At 40.6% G+C, this 16,040-nt stretch overlaps 1 protein-coding gene across 1 annotated transcript in view; it reads left to right on the plus strand.

Annotated features, from left to right (window-relative positions):
* Positions 1 to 16,040, plus strand: part of RIT2 (Ras like without CAAX 2) — a 218,968-nt gene that overhangs the window by 52,376 nt on the left and 150,552 nt on the right. Inside the window, exon 2 of the mRNA XM_060761199.2 lies at positions 11,234 to 11,290. Coding sequence (XP_060617182.2) covers positions 11,234 to 11,290 — 57 coding nt within the window. The remainder of the gene's footprint in view (positions 1 to 11,233; positions 11,291 to 16,040) is intronic.

Here is a 16,040-nt window from a genome sequence, read left to right on the forward strand (position 1 = left end):
ATTGTTGTAAGTTTTTTGGTCTGTATGGCCATGTTCCAGAAGCATTCTCTCCAGAAAAGAATGCTTCTGGAACATGGCCATACAGCCCCAAAAACTTACAACAACTCACTGTACTTATTTTCATAATGATAAGAATATCATAGAATATCATGTCTGCACCAGCACCCTAGGGACTATAAATTGAATCTGGATGTCCAGACAATGTATAGGGATTTTTGGTTCTTAACAAACAATAAACTGGGTTAAACTGGTTTAATCTCAAAGTAAACAAAGTTGGAGAATGCTCCAAAGCTTTGTTGAAACTCCAAAGTGGCTCCATGTCTGGGTTGAGTGTGGACAACACAACTGGTTGCATTCCAAACTGGTTCATTGTCCACATGAGTCAGAACTATCTCCTTTTCTCTGTGCTCAGCAGTACAATAAAGAAGGGAGGCACTGGACCCATGTAGACCCTGCTCCCAGGTATTGTGACAGATAAATGCAGAACTCCAAAGAGCTATTGGCTATTTCTGAAATCAGCAAAGGTGCCCAGTGATGGCCAGGACCTCTCCCAGAACTCTGAGGCCATCTTGCAGCAGCAGAGGGGAATAGCAAAAGTGCTTTGATATGGCCAAACTCATTTAGGTCAAGTTGGACTATTTGGATTCTATCCTGCTGTCACTGTGGGCTAGACAAGGAATGTATAACTGCCCCAACAATTAGGCTAGAGTAGGCACGGGCGAGCTTTGACCCTCTAGGTGTTTTGGACTTCAATTCCCACAATTCCGAACGTTTAGTAAGATGGTTGGGATTTCTGGGATGTGTCCAAAACACCTGGAATGCCAAAGTTTGCTCATGCCTGGTCTAGAGTGTTATTAGTGTGTTGTTATTGTAGCAGGCCATTTCTTCACAGATTTCAATAGAAGCTTTCTTTTGCACTTCAATTGTTTCATTTGAAGGGAGGTTTTTTTTTCCACATGGGAAGGATACAGAAATTCAGCCTCATCTGAATAGGTACAGTCCATTGCAGTACAATACGAATCTACCCTCATACATTTTTCTGGATGTTTACCTTCTGCCTCAGGTGCCAGAAGGGCAGACAAATGAATATACAAGACTGTTGCTGCCTGATCACATCATTCAAATGCATCTCATCTGTCTTCTTCACTTTACTGCTATCCTTCCAAGCACAAACTTTCCCCTTGCAATCAATACAATTTCAGGTACTACCGAGAGCTCACAAAGAGAGACTGTCTCTGCCTTTTGGTAGCCATCATTTATTATATATATGCACACTGTTATTGTACACCAAGTCTATCTGATAGGAAATCAATGGACAGGAGAAGGATAATTGTGAATAGTTGCAAAGTCCATCAGAAAGTAAGGGAATGAACTCCCACCTTGTTAGTAGTAGTAAGCACATTTGATGCATTGCACAAAAGAAGGGATCGCATTTGGGGATTTCAGCCTTGCAACTTCCCAAAGTCAGCAGCTGTGTTCACATGGAAGATTGCAAAGGACGGAGATCCAAAAAAATGGTAACCAGGAGGAGTTCTAAAATATTTCATGCAGTTTTTGAAACAAAGAATTTGCAGAAAACCCTGTTAGAGCACTCTGTTCGCATTATGTCTTCGGAAGTCTTTCTATGTGGCCCGATGATGTTCTGCTTTGCACATTTGTTGGGCATTGATCCTCATGCATGCCCTAGGTTCAAATGTTGTGTATTTTGCATGCTTAGGATAACCAATCCAAGTTTCAGAGAACTGAGGTATAGACTTGATCACTGATGGTTTAGGGAATTCATTAGGTTTAGCTTGAAAAAGACAAGAGTGAGAGGAGATATTATAAGCATATTGACATACTTAAAGGGAGGTTGAGTAGAAGATGGAGCAAGGCTATTCTTTGTTGATACAGAGACTAAAACACAAACCAATGGATTAAAATTAGAAGAAAAGAAGTACAACCTTATCATTGGGGACTCATCTACAGAGGCTTAAAAGCCCACATTCATTATTTAGCTACTCCTTGCTATCTTCACAGTGTTCCATCACTTCTTGTGCTTACTGTGGGGTATGCCATGCTAACCTGGTTTAGCCCCACATTGAGAAATCTTGGGGGAGGGGGTGCTCTGGAGTTTGGCAGAAACTCTAGAGTAGTCTTATAGTGTTGGCCCAATGTAGACAGCAGGACTGGGTCTGCTGTCCAAATCAACCACCACTACCATCTCCTTTTTCATCAGCATAAGGTAAAGAGGATGGACTGGGTCTATGTCACCACTGACACTAATGCAAGACAGCCTCAGAGTTCCATGAAAGCTCTGACCATCACTGATGTCAACATAGGATGCTCACAATAGTCAGAAGCTCTCAACTCTGAAGCCACCTGGCAGTGGTGATGGCAACATGAACTGTAAGGTTGTTATGTAAGGTTCATGGCAAGGTGATGCTTTTAGAGTAAACCATGACCTGTTTCATGTCCTGGCTTTTGGTGGCGGTTCTGATCCATTTTTGGGAGCCTCCCAAAATTGGGAGGGCAGATATTTATTTTTGCTGCCCAGTGCCAAAACACCCATTTTCTATCAGCCCATTATTAGGGGGTGGGGGTGGTTCCTACTCAGGCTCCCCTTCCCATTGTGCACATTAAGGAAGCTTCTTCTTACCTGCTCTTTCTACTCTAGAGGAGGCATTTGGCTACATGCCTGCATGGAGGGGGGCTTCAGCTCCCCCTCTGAAATTCTCATGGTGGTCCGTGAGAAGGCCTTATTGGTGCATTATTTAAACTGTTATGTTTATTCATATTATGATCTGATCACCATACTCAATATATCCAAAAGATTTGCTAGGGTAGACCCTCTTTCACTCAGACTTAGCCCCCCCAAATCAAACTCAGCTCCCCCCCCCCCCGAATCAAAATCCTGGATACGGGCCTGCTTGCATGCTCTGGCAGGCATGGGTGCTTCTGCACTCCACACATGTACTCTCCTTGAAAAGAGAGTGCATGTGTGGCATACATACCCAGAGTGTCCATGTCTGCCACGGCCTGCACCTGAACTGCTCTTACTCTAGAGCAGTGGTTATCAACTTGTAGGTCCACTGGTGCTTTGGCCTACAACTCCCAGAAATCCCAGCCGACTTACTAGCTGTTAGGATTTCTGGGTGTTGCAGGCCAAAACATCTGGGGACCCATAGGTTGAGAACCACTGCTCTAGAGTAAGAGGCACTCAGCTGCAGGCCCTGGCAGGTGCAGACACTCCTGCATGCATCATGTACACTCTCCTTGGAAAGAGAGTGTGTGTAGTGTGCAAGCCCAGAGCACCCTGGGTAAGAAACCCCTATGAACGTAATGGGGTCACCATAAGCTCATAGGTGATTTGAAGGTACAATCACGCACAACCCTCCCACTCCTCCAAAAATTCTGGGATCCTGATTAAGAGTTTATATTACACTATCACAATATTTTTATACCACTTCTACCTGTCATGGCTCCATCTTGTGTGATCCTGGAATTTGTAGTTCTTTGGGACACCTATAATTATCTGCAGAGAGCTCTAGAACCTAAAGACTAAAAATTCACAGAGTTCTGCAGGGCAGATGTGAGGCAGTTAAAGAGGTATAAAAATTTCCAAGGGCTGAAGCTAAACATTCCCAGTTATTTCTGAGGCAATCCACAAATCCGCAGCACCACAATGGTTAAAGAAATCAGCCAGTCATCTCAACTAATTATCTTTCCATTTTTATTGAGTGGCGTGCAATTGACGCATGCCGTCTCAAGAAGAGAGCTCTTCAAAACCTTATAAAATATTCATTAAATATCAATTGGATGACTTGCAATTCCAGATTTTAGGAAATAACAACAATTCAATCGAAACCTTGGGCATCACCCCCTCTCCCCGCCAGTCCTTTGGTACAATAAACATCCCATTTATTACAGTAACTCTCCTCTGCATCTTTATGGATTTATTTCATCCCCAGCATTATCTATGTTTTTCATTTACGTATTCCAGTTTAAAAGTCTCATTGTAAGATAGGAGTTCTTCTACCCCATACATAATTCAGAGATAAGTGTCCCTAATTTATCCACAGGTTGCATTTTTTCATGCATTTTATTATTTTGATCTGTCCAAAAGGCATGTCATCAGCAATAAGGTTTTCTATTACCATATTATCAAGCAGCAGACTAAAATCAAGCTCTCTACCGATCGTCTTTTTATTTCCCCTTCCTTTGGTATGTTTGAGTTCAAAACACTGTGAAAGATGTAAGGGAGAGTGACCAATGCTCCTGTATTTCCTGGGAACTCTTGTATTAGAACAATTGGCTTATACTTCTGATTTCATTACTGATCTTATATTTCTCCCATATATTTTGGTCAGACCAGTCCCAAACTCTGGTGCCTCAATTGACCCTGCAGCTAACTCGGCTGCAACCCCAGCAAGAGGGGGGACAGGACAGACAAATAGACAGACAGACAGAGCCTGCTGATACAAGGAAGAAAAGAAAGAAGGAAGAAAGGAAGGAAAAGAGAAGACTGAAAACTTCCTTGGAGCACCACTAAAGTGATGGAGGCTCTCGATGGCCGATTCCATCAATCCTCACCCACCTTCCTGCTTCCTTCCTTCCTTCCTTCCTTCCTTCCTTCCTTCCTTTATTCTATTTGTATCCCACATTTCTCTATCCCAAAGGGGACTCAAGGTGCCTTTACATATGGCAACTATTCAATGCCTTTGGACAACAAATAAAATACATTTAAGTTAAAATTAAAAACAAAATTAAATGCACATTAAAACATATAAAACATTGCAATCACTATTTTAAAAAGTGTACAACTCCAAAAACAAATGCTACATTCAGGAAAGGACAAGAAGGATCCTCTCACGTCTGCAGGAGTCTACCGTATACTATGCAGCTGTGGACAAGTGTAGATAGGGACCATCAAATGCAATGCCCCAATACGAATCAAGGAACACGAAAGGCACTGCAAACTACTCCAACCACAGAAATCAGCCATAGCAGAGCACCTGTTGAACCAACCTGGACACAGCATATTATTTGAGAACACAGAAATGCTGGACCACTCCAACAACCACCATGTCAGACTACACAATCCTGTCCTTAATTGTATTTATTCTGATGGCTTGCTCCTGGGCTGCAAGAATAAGTCCTTCTGTCTCTTTCTTCAGTCTTCCATTCGTGAGCCATAACCAGGTCTTCTCCCTGTCAACTTTTCCTTCAGTTTTGTCAAGGAACTGCCCATGCAATGCTTTGTTGAGCCAGCTGTAAGCTCTGGTTTGTAGTGTTGTTTTCTTGTACTGGTTCTTTGTCTGCTGTGCTTTGAGAAGTTTCTGATTGTTGACTTCAATTAAATTATTATTATTATTATTTGAAACACATGAGTCCACAGCAGACACTCTGCTGGCTGTTGAATTGGATCACATGTCGGACACTTCCCAAGTGTCTAGGACTGTGTGATGTATCGGCGAATAATGCAAGTAGATCCCAGTAAGGTGGCCTTCTACAGCTGGCAGATGGTAATTTTGTCAGTGCCAATTGTATTTAAGTGCAAGCCAAGGTCTTTAGGCACTGAACCCAGTGTGCCGATCACCATGGGACCTCCATTACCAGAGTCTTTGCTGTTCGATCTTTAAATCCTCATATCGTGTCACCTTTTCCAGTTGTTTTTCTTCAATCCTGCTGTCACCCGGGATTGCAACATTGACAATCCATACTTTATTTTTTAACACGATCGTGAGGTCAGGAGTATTGTGCTCCAAAACTCTGTCTGTCTGAATGTAAATCCTAGTTTTAAAACACACAATTGTTGTTGTTGTTGTTGTTGTTGTTGTTGTTGTTATATAATGCTCATTATCCCTTTGCATGTGCATCTGTGTTCATTCATGTCAAGTTTCCAAATATTCACAATGACACCACGTTTCAGTTTTTGCAACATTGAACTGAACATGTGCATTTGGTTACACAACATCAGTGTCCAGCTGAAGGGCAGTCTAGTACTTTAGTGCAACTACCATTTAAATACATAAGTGTTGGTTTTCCTCCAATACGAGTTTTCTTGTAGGATTAGAATATCTACTTTCCCCCTACCGGATATAGATGTATAAATCTATTTCTCTTTCTACACACTGCTGTTTAAATAAACAGCCACAGACACACTGGTCTTCCTTTTGTGGAGACACTGTTCTGAACATCTTAATGGCATCCTGAATTCTTTGTACCTTCAAAGCTTACATGTCTCAGTCAGAATCACACTGTGAAACTTAGCTGCAGCTGAATTGATCTCCCTATCTTTACAAGAAAAGGTTATTTTGATCTCACCATCTGTATAAGAAAAAAAACAGACAAAGGACTGGGATTAGAAACAGAGGGGAAATAATACAGCTATCAAATGCTTGCTTTCCTGGTATTTATTGAAATTCATTGTTGGATACCTCTTAGCCCACCAGGGTTTCTTGGATGAAGCAAAATGGATACAAACAAGTTAAAAAAGTTTTAAATCCTAGTTTTAAAACACACAAACACGGACTCAATACTATTGAAAGAGCAAAGGCCAAACAAAGACTAAACAAATGCCTTCCAGTAGCGGATTTCAAATTCCAAATCTAGACCAGGTTTATAGAGAAGGTTGTGGACTTTTCAGATCTCTGATGCATCTACACTGTAGAATGAATGCATTTTGACACCACTTGTATGGCTGAAGGCTCTAGGTCATGAGAGTTGTCATTTAACAAAGCCCTCTCTGCCAAAATTTGCTTGCCTCAGCAGACTACATCTTTCAGGGTCGCTTGAGCCTCTGGGGAAACTATAGTATCTGGCTTTACTCAGGGTGTTGGGGTTCAGCCTGAGTTTGAACTTGAACCTGATTCTCTGTTTGTTCCTCCTGATGCTAATGAAAGTATATTTACTGATGCTAGTGGAAATGTACCTTTTGATGCCAATGCTCCTGAAATTAGTGAGGAAGAATCTGCTGTAGGTTTGGAAAATGCCAATGTTCCTGAAATTAGTGAGGAAGGAACTTCTGTAGATTTGGAAAATGAAAGTACCAGTGTTAATGAGAATGTTGCAGAGAGACCTTGAACTTTCCCTCCCTTCTGCACCTGTTAACTGTAATGACAACAGAAGGAGCCAAATCTGAGAAGACAGAAATAAAACACTCAGTTTGCGTCGATCCTCCCGAATTCAAGAATTAAAAACATTGGCCTCAAAACAGAAGGGCGGTTCACGGAACCAATTCTTGAGTTTTAATTGCAATACGCCAGGCTGATTCCCTCAGTTCAGGCATCGTTTCAGAATTGATGAAGACCTTGGCAGTTCTCCCGGTTCCCTGGCCATAGTCTGGGAAGATTTCTAGGATATCAAGTACGGTTAGTGGATTGCTAACAGCTTCAAGTATTTCTCAGAGAGACTTTTGGTTTTGCTTGGTCCATTTAAATTCATGTTTGCTGATTTTGCTGTGGCTTTTGACTTGCATTTTTCCTTTATTTTGTAACCATTTTTCTTCAATAAAAAAGGATAGTTTTTCACAGCCAAGTGTGGTGGATAGTTATCTTAGGCCTTGTTCTCTGCTCTGGATTGCAACACAGGGGCTATCTGATACCTTCTATTAAGACACTTAGCAGACAGAGGTACTTTGAAGCAAAGTGAAAAGATAACCAAATGAGTTTACTGAAGCAAAATGAATAAAGGGTTAACTCCACCCGGGAGTATCATAGGATAACTTAAAACAATACATTACAAAAGAAGAACTTGCTGGTTGCAGATATCTTGCTGGGGTCTTTGAAAGTCTCTTTTGGCTCTGGTGCAAAGCAATGGATATAAACTGCCTTAATGTTCTTTCCTGTGAAGCTTAGGCTGGCCAAAAGCTTCTGTTGTCCTTTGGACTGCTGGTATAAAAATACTGCTAAATGCAGCAGCAGGAGAAGGTGTTTAGAATGCCCGTTTGGATTGCTAGGCTAGGATTCCAGATAATATCGAGGCCTCTAAGGCTCTACTAGAAAGAAGACAAAGTCCAGCAAAGAGCTCTGTGAAACTGGCATTTATTTATTTATTTATTTATTTATTATATTTATATACCATCCATCTCAGCCCACAGGTGACTTGGGACGGTTTACACTTAGTACCATCTGAGGGGTGTTTAACCTCCACCCAGAAACTAATACAAAGGAAAGTCTACACTATTGGGAAAATCTATGAACAGGCGAAACTGAAGCAGAGGAGAAGAAAAGGCAGAGCTAAGACTTCACACTCTCCAAACTACAGCTCACAGGATCCTATAGCACTGAGCCATGACAGTTAAAGTGGAGTCATAATGCATTCCCCCCCCGCCCCCCCGAGGCCAAAGTCATTAAGGCATTGCAAGTCAATCCAAGTAACTTGAGTTTCATTCAGGAGTAAAACTTTACTGCATTTGTATGCTGCCTTCCTCCCAGATGGATCACTAAATCACACATCACTTTTTGCTTTAGTTGTAGTTTCTGAACCCTTTTCAAAGGAAGCCCAGATGTGTAGCTATGAAGACGTTATCCCTTTCCTTATAACATTTCCCCCCATTCTTCTCCATTCTGCATTGCAGAAGTTTGAAACCCCAGTTCAGCATTCAGAACTAATGATTGGAGAGGGGGCAGAGAAGGCTTAAATATCTTGTGCAACTACAGCTTGCATGACTCCATAGCATCGAGCCCTGTGGAGTTAACATAATTGCTTTACTCAAATTTGTTTTCTGCCTCAGGTTTTAGGTGGTCAAAGCATGATGGGTGTTTTTTAAGTGTATAAAGTAGCCAATATGAGGGCAAATCAGACTTTATTGCCATCCTTTCACTCTACAGAGTCACAACACTACAATTCTTATTGGGATTTCCATGGCAACATCCTATGGAATTTTAGGATTTGCAGTCTAAGGAGCGGCTTTTACAATTCTGAGGCAGAGAGCTCTTTTAAATTTAGAGTAAACACTGGATAAAAGAGGTGACAGCATGGAAAGAGTTTCAAGAAAGAGACTTAATATTCGAAAATGAAACTGAGGGTACATAAGAAGGAAAGCACGAACAAGGGGCCAGGTAGACTTTTGCTCATCTGTGATGATGCCTGTATTGTAAATGAGGTTCTTTAAACAGTTATCCTTGCAGGTCTGCCATGAATTTATAATGAGATGCCTTAACATTTATATTTGCCCACGCCGCAGGTGCAATCATTTATTAACATGGCAATAAATGTTTAATCTTGATCATCCGTAACCTTTTCGATCTGCTGATTAACTCTTCCTGCTCGGTAGGTATGATCTGGAAAAATAAAGCCTGCCTTTGAAGTGGCATTTACTCCAAATTGAATTTGAAATGAGAAATTGTCTGCAAGCCTGACCATTCATGATATTCAATGAAGAGTTGGCTGCACTTCTCATGAATGGTCTCCAATGAAGATGCTGAGACTGACAGGTTAAAGCCATTGAATATGTTTGAGACCTCATAGTGAAATGAGTAATCGAGCCTTCGTATCATCCACAACACTTATTTCTAGCAATATCCCAAATCCTTTATAAGGAATTTATTTATTTATCATGTCAGGGGCAACCAGACAATTGTATTACATTTCTAACAGAACAAAACAAACAAACAGACAATAAAACACAAAATTTGCAAGCTTGGTAGTTGATTAAATTTCCTTTGACAAGTATCTGGCCACTTGGAGTGCCTCTGGTGTTGCCGCAAGGGGGTCCTCCATTGTCCATGTGGCAGGGCTCAGGTTGCATTGCCGCAGGTGGTCAGTGGTTTGCTCTTCTCCGCACTTGCATGTCATGGATTCCACTTTGTAGCCCCATTTCTTAAGATTGGCTCTGCATCTCGTGGTGCCAGAGCGCAATCTGTTCAGCGCCTTCCAAGTCGCCCAGTCTTCTGTATGCCCAGGAGGGAGTCTCTCATTTGGTATCACCCATGGATTGAGGTTCTGGGTTTGAGCCTGCCACTTTTGGACTCTTGCTTGCTGAGGTATTCCAGCGAGTGTCTCTGTAGATCTTAGAAAACTATTTCTTGATTTAAGTCATTGATGTGTTGGCTGATACCCAGACAAGGGATGAGCTGGAGATGTCTCTGCCTTGATCCTTTCACTATTGGCTGCTACTTCCCGGCAAATGTCAAGTGGTGCAATACTGGCTAAACAGTGTAATTGCTCCAGTGTAAGGCGCAGACACCCTGTGATAATGCGGCATGTCTTATTAAGAGCCACATCCACTGTTTTAGCATGGTGAGATGTGTTCCACACTGGGCATGCATACTCAGCAGCAGAGTAGCAAAGTGCAAGGGCAGATGTCTTCACTGTATCTGGTTGTGATCTCCAGGTTGTGCCAGTCAGCTTTCGTATGATATTGTTTCTAGCACCCACTTTTTGCTTGATGTTCAGGCAGTGCTTCTTGCAGGTCAGAGCATGGTCCAGAGTGACTCCCAGGTATTTGGGTGTGCTGCAATGCTCCAGTGGGATTCCTTCCCAGATAATCCTCAGAGCTCATTATGCTTGTCTGTTCTTAAGGTGAAAGGCATATGTTTGTGTTTTAGATGGATTACGGATCAGCTGGTTTTCCCTGTAATAGGCAGTAAGAGCACCTAGAGCTTCTGAGAGCTTCTGTTCAACCATTTCAAAGGTCCCTGCTTGAGCGGTAATGGCACGATAATCAGCATAGATAAAACTCTCTGTCTCTTCTGGCAGTTTATAAGGAATTTTGCTACAACAAGAATTTTTTAAAAAATAGTCATTCACTGCATGGATGTCTAGCACTGATACCATGTTCTCTAAGGCCCGCATTATTTGTGGTGGAGAATCTAAAATCATGGTCCAAAATAACCCCAAAGACACATCAGGTGGTATGGAGTACTTTCACCACATTTATGCCCATGGAGTACTTACAAACCCTTATTTATTTGATAAAGAAGAGATGCGTTTTAACATTCACTTAGCAGATGAGGAAGCTGTTATTCCCCTTTTGTTCTTGAACGTTGTTTATTTATTTATTTACAGTATTTATATACTTTCTTTCTCCCCCTGGGGGGACGTTGTAGGAGGCCTAGAGTTTTCAAAAAATAACCTTATAGCTCCATGCAACCCTTTATATCCAAGGCCTCAACTTTTAGTCTCTATGTTTATATCATATATATATTTAGTCTCTATGTTTCTATTTTAGTAACTGACAATAGCAGATGAAAGTTCATTTTTATGAGAAATCCTGATTCATTATTTCTTTCCCTTTATATCTCCCCAGCAATGACAATGCAGTTTATTAGTCATCGGTTTCCAGAAGATCATGATCCCACCATAGGTAAGTTAAGCTCTCTGCATCATTTGGATTGCACAGCTAACATTGAATAAAACTAAATTGTGGGCATCCAAATGTGCCAGCATTCCTTACATGTGTGGGTGTCACTTTTTGGGTGCTGTGAAGGTATTCCCCTTTTCTATGTACACCACCTAGAGTTCCCTTCCTCAACTTGCTGGGGAGCCCTAAAGCCACCTCATAGGGTTATTCCATCTTTCATGCCAAGAAATATCTGGCTATCCTCTTCCCAGAGCATGTCATGAAATGTGTGGGAGTACCCCAAGGATCTCAACACAGTTTCAATCAGTACACATCTGGCTACATTTCTCTAGTCCAAACACCTTTGGAGAGACCCAGGGCCCTTCCACATAGCTATATAATAGGCCTGGGTAACAACGGAAAAATTTGTTTCTAAAATCGATTCGTTTTTTGGGGGTTTTTGCGTTTCGTTATTTAAAATAATTACAAAATTTTTCCTTTTAAAAAGTTCGATATTTATGAAATTTCGTAAATGGTAAAAAATTAACGAATCGATTTCCGAAACAATAACGAATCGATTCATTAATGGCGGACGCGACCGCGAAATACACTAAAAAACCTCCAAAAACTTCTGAAGCTTCCCTCTCCCTCTGTTCTTGACTGTTGGTGTGATATTATAATTTTTTTTCACTAATTAAACCATAAAACTGGCCCAGACATGTGGAAATAATAACGAAACGACCTCAGAACAATAACGAAACGAATACAATAACGAAATACGAAGCATTTACAAAACGTATTTAAAAATTCGTTTTTTTTAATAATTGCTCCAGAATGGTTTGTTATCGTTTTGTAATTGGAAAAATTAACGAATTATTAACGAATTACGAATTAACGAAACGAAACCGCCCAGGCCTACTATATAACCCAGAATATCAAGGCAGAATGACCAACACTATCTGCTTTGAACTGGGTTGTGTCCACACTTATATATATCCCAGTTCAAAGCACATAATGTGGGATTTTATTCAGCTGTTTGGAAGGGCCCCAGATCCAAACCCTGGAAAGTCTATTCAGCTATGTCATTTGACATTTGGGTAGACCCTGATGTCGCACTTTTGAAGAAATTGATTGTAATCTTGTTGAATGTATCACTGAGTAGTGAATCAACCTGTAGGTAAATCCTACCAATTCAATGACTCTACTTCAGTTGGAACTAACAGTAGGATTTCTGTCATCTTTGAAAGTTCAGGCCCTACAATAGAGTTAGGTAACTGTGCTGGTTCCAGGTGCCAAAAATCTGCCCTGAAATCTTCTGAGGCCATGAGCAGAGGCAATAATGCAAAAAGGCAGACAGATTGAGAGACAGTAGCAACTGAACAAATTTTTGAAAATATTTGCAAAATTGTTAAAATATTTTGGCCTTTCATGTTGAGAAACCATGACAAGAAGAATCCTGGACTGGCAAGAATCTCTTCAGTTTGAGGCTTGCTGGGCAAAAATGGTCATCATAGGCTCATGGCCATGTATGATTGAAAAAATGGTACATAGTTGAGGGCTACATGGACCATATTTTCCTCCATAGCATATGGCCTACCCATTGCTGAAAACATTTCATGCAGTAAGACCCCCATATCCATGAAATCAATATACTTATCTACAACTTATCTACAATTTCATTGTTGACTTAGGGACTCCTCTAAAAGCTACTGTACATCCCCTTCTTGGTTCTTTTGTCATTTGTCCCATTGGAAATATTGGCATTCAAGAGTATCCACACATTCATGTATCCACACCAAGAGTGGGTATATATCCCTTGCAAATGTGGGGGTCATAATATACTTGGAAAAACTGAGATTTACAGAAATCTGGATTTGCTTACCATTTATCCATTTTTTGGTTTGTTTGTTTTTCCCTGTTCTCTGCACTCTGATAGAAATGTGACAGTGCACCAACCTTGTCTTTTGAGCAATAAAGGAAAGGGCAAAGCAGGCCATAACCTCTCACCTTGTGATCCCTTTGAATTATTAGTTTGTAATTGCCATTTGCAATGACATCCCATTGAAACAGAAGCAGTGGATGCTGGTGTCCAATAGGCCCTTCGGTTTGATCCCGAGAGGCTAGGCATTGTTATAAATTCGTAGCATCGCTGTTAAAAGGGAACAGTGAGTAATGACCCCAAAGGTACCCTTCTGGATGCCCACGGGGCACATCCATCACTTGGGATTAACATTGCCGAGCATTCAGTGCTGACAGATGGCTGAGAGCAAACATTTATCTAGCTATAAAAAGTGATAGCTTTAAAACAATGGAGATAGAAGTTTGGGAATAGAACTTGATAGCATGCTTGATAGTTTGCTGCTATCTTTAACTCTTTCCACAACTTTCAACCTATCGATGGGGAGATATGGACATGTGGATGTCGGACGTGACAATTGAGAACACAGTCCCACCACACAACTGAAAGAAGGGGACAGAGAAAACAATCTGGATTCAATTTTTGCTTTGCAAATAATAATTAGGAAAACATGATGTGTATTAATGTTCTGTTTCCCTTTAGCCATTTTTGAAGGTGAGTGGGGTGCATTGAAGCTTGTGCTTATATTATTATCATTTTTTCTAAACATATATTGGCAGGAATTATGTTGATGTTTCCCTAACAGAAATGGTATAATAGATTTGTCCATTGTGGACCTTCTGCATTCAGTGTGTGGAAAGAAAATTGCAAATATGGTGAATTAACATGCATTGTATATGGATATCCACTGAATACAAATGTGTCTTGTGCAATATTACTGTTCATCACAAGAGTTGCCTCACATTTAAGGAAAATAATTTATATCATGCAACCCTTATGTAGGGGTTTATCCATTAACTGTCTCATAAATCTAAATGAACAGAAATATATATTAAGTCATCCTCACTCAATCTTCCTCCAATTACGTTGTTGTGTGCTTTCAAGTCAATTCTGGCCTGTGGCGACCCTATCCTATGGTTTTCTTATCAAGGAGGGATAGTGTTTTGTACCAAACACCTTCCAGAGGACATAAGGGTAATTTTGCAATGTTTTTAGCCCCTCATGGCATAGTAAATCCAAGAAAGGTCTTTCCAACTGCAAGAAGTATTAAGAGATCCGTTTCTGATTTTTAAGGCCCCTCATGAGCATACAATGGATTTATTGTTCTGTGCCTTCAAGTCATTTCTGACTTATGCCAGTGCTAAATTAAACCTGTTACAGAGCTTTCTTGGGCAGATTGGTTCAGAGGGGGTTTGTCTTTGCTTTCCTTTCAGGCTGAGAGATTGTAACTTGCCCAAGGTCATCCAGTTATTTTCCATGGACATGTGGGGAATCAACACCCTAGTCTCTAGAGTCATAGTCAAAATGCTATATCACCCTGTGTCTCCTTAATGGTTTATGAAAATCTATAACATAGCAAAAATGCTCCCATCTCTTAATTTTTGTGGTTGTCTTATTTGTAATTCTGTGTGCCCTGGGGACTATAAAATGGTCTCTGGGGCCTGTGGAATGCATTTTGCAAATCCCTTATCTCGGGGAATTAGGAGTCTAATTCAGTGATTCCCAACCTTTGGTCTTCCAGATGTTCTGGATTTCAGCTCCCAGAAATCTTGTTAGTTGACCAAACTGGCTTGGGTTTCTGAAGTTAAAGATACAAAACCTAGAGGACCAAAGTTTTAGAACTTCAGTATAAGTCCAGATGCAGTCAGTGGCTTTGCTATATAAGGGAAGTAACTCACATTGTCCAGTGGCAGTGGGAGCTATCCAGTGCTGAACCAATATTGAGAATATGGCTTAGCACCTGAATAGGTCCTGCTATAGATCCCTTTCTCATTAATATAATCCAAACATCTAATCGGTAACTTTGTATAGGGCTCTACCACTGGGTTTCCACCAGATGCTGGGTCCACTTCTCAACATACTTGAATTTGCTAGATTTCTCCCATAAGTTTCAAATCTAAATCTGCTCTGGCCTAAACCCAGGATGTTCGATAACACAAAGTCAGAAGTCTATAAGAGTTGGCATCCCGAGATTTGCACCAGATGGGAAAGTATTCCTTGCCATATAAACATGCATACTTTCATCAAGTCTTTTTATATAAATAATTATGTGTGCAGGTTGGTTTTGCATTGCTCTTTAAAGAGTAATAATTCCATCTGCCAGTTTCTCATTGGCTGACTGTACTCTAAATATAACAGAAAGTCAGCTTTTCTATAGCAAAACATTCCAAAATTGGGATCACAGACAAAAATCTGTGATTGGAATTATGCAAAGTAGGTACATTTGCATAAGCCTTCTTGAAGTATTATTTCCAATTTTGTGCAGAGTTTTGAATATTATATTACCTTTTATGTGCAATGAGTGGAGGAAAGAATGCTAGAATTCAAGCAACTGTTTGCACTGCTCGTGAGATTTAGGGGTGTCTGCTAATCCATATACTCCAACATTCCTTGACTACAAATGATGTGTCTGTGGTTTTCTTTGTCCCCAGGTAAAGCGTTGTCCCTTTTAAAGAAAACTCTCATCTAGTAAAATGCCCAGATCTTGAAAATATGAGGGAAAATCTGTGAAATGTAGTATTTCCTTGTAACCAAGACCATGATATTGTAACCAAGACCATGATATAGTAAAACTACCATATTCAAGAGACCAGTATCATTTATCCATGTTCTACAAGATATGACCACACTAGGCATTTTCTAGATCCTCCAGCATGGCTTTGTGATATACTTGGGTCATAAATTCTTCATTTCAAT

Source organism: Anolis sagrei, chromosome 2, assembly GCF_037176765.1.
Source record: "Anolis sagrei isolate rAnoSag1 chromosome 2, rAnoSag1.mat, whole genome shotgun sequence".
NCBI lineage: Eukaryota > Metazoa > Chordata > Lepidosauria > Squamata > Dactyloidae > Anolis > Anolis sagrei.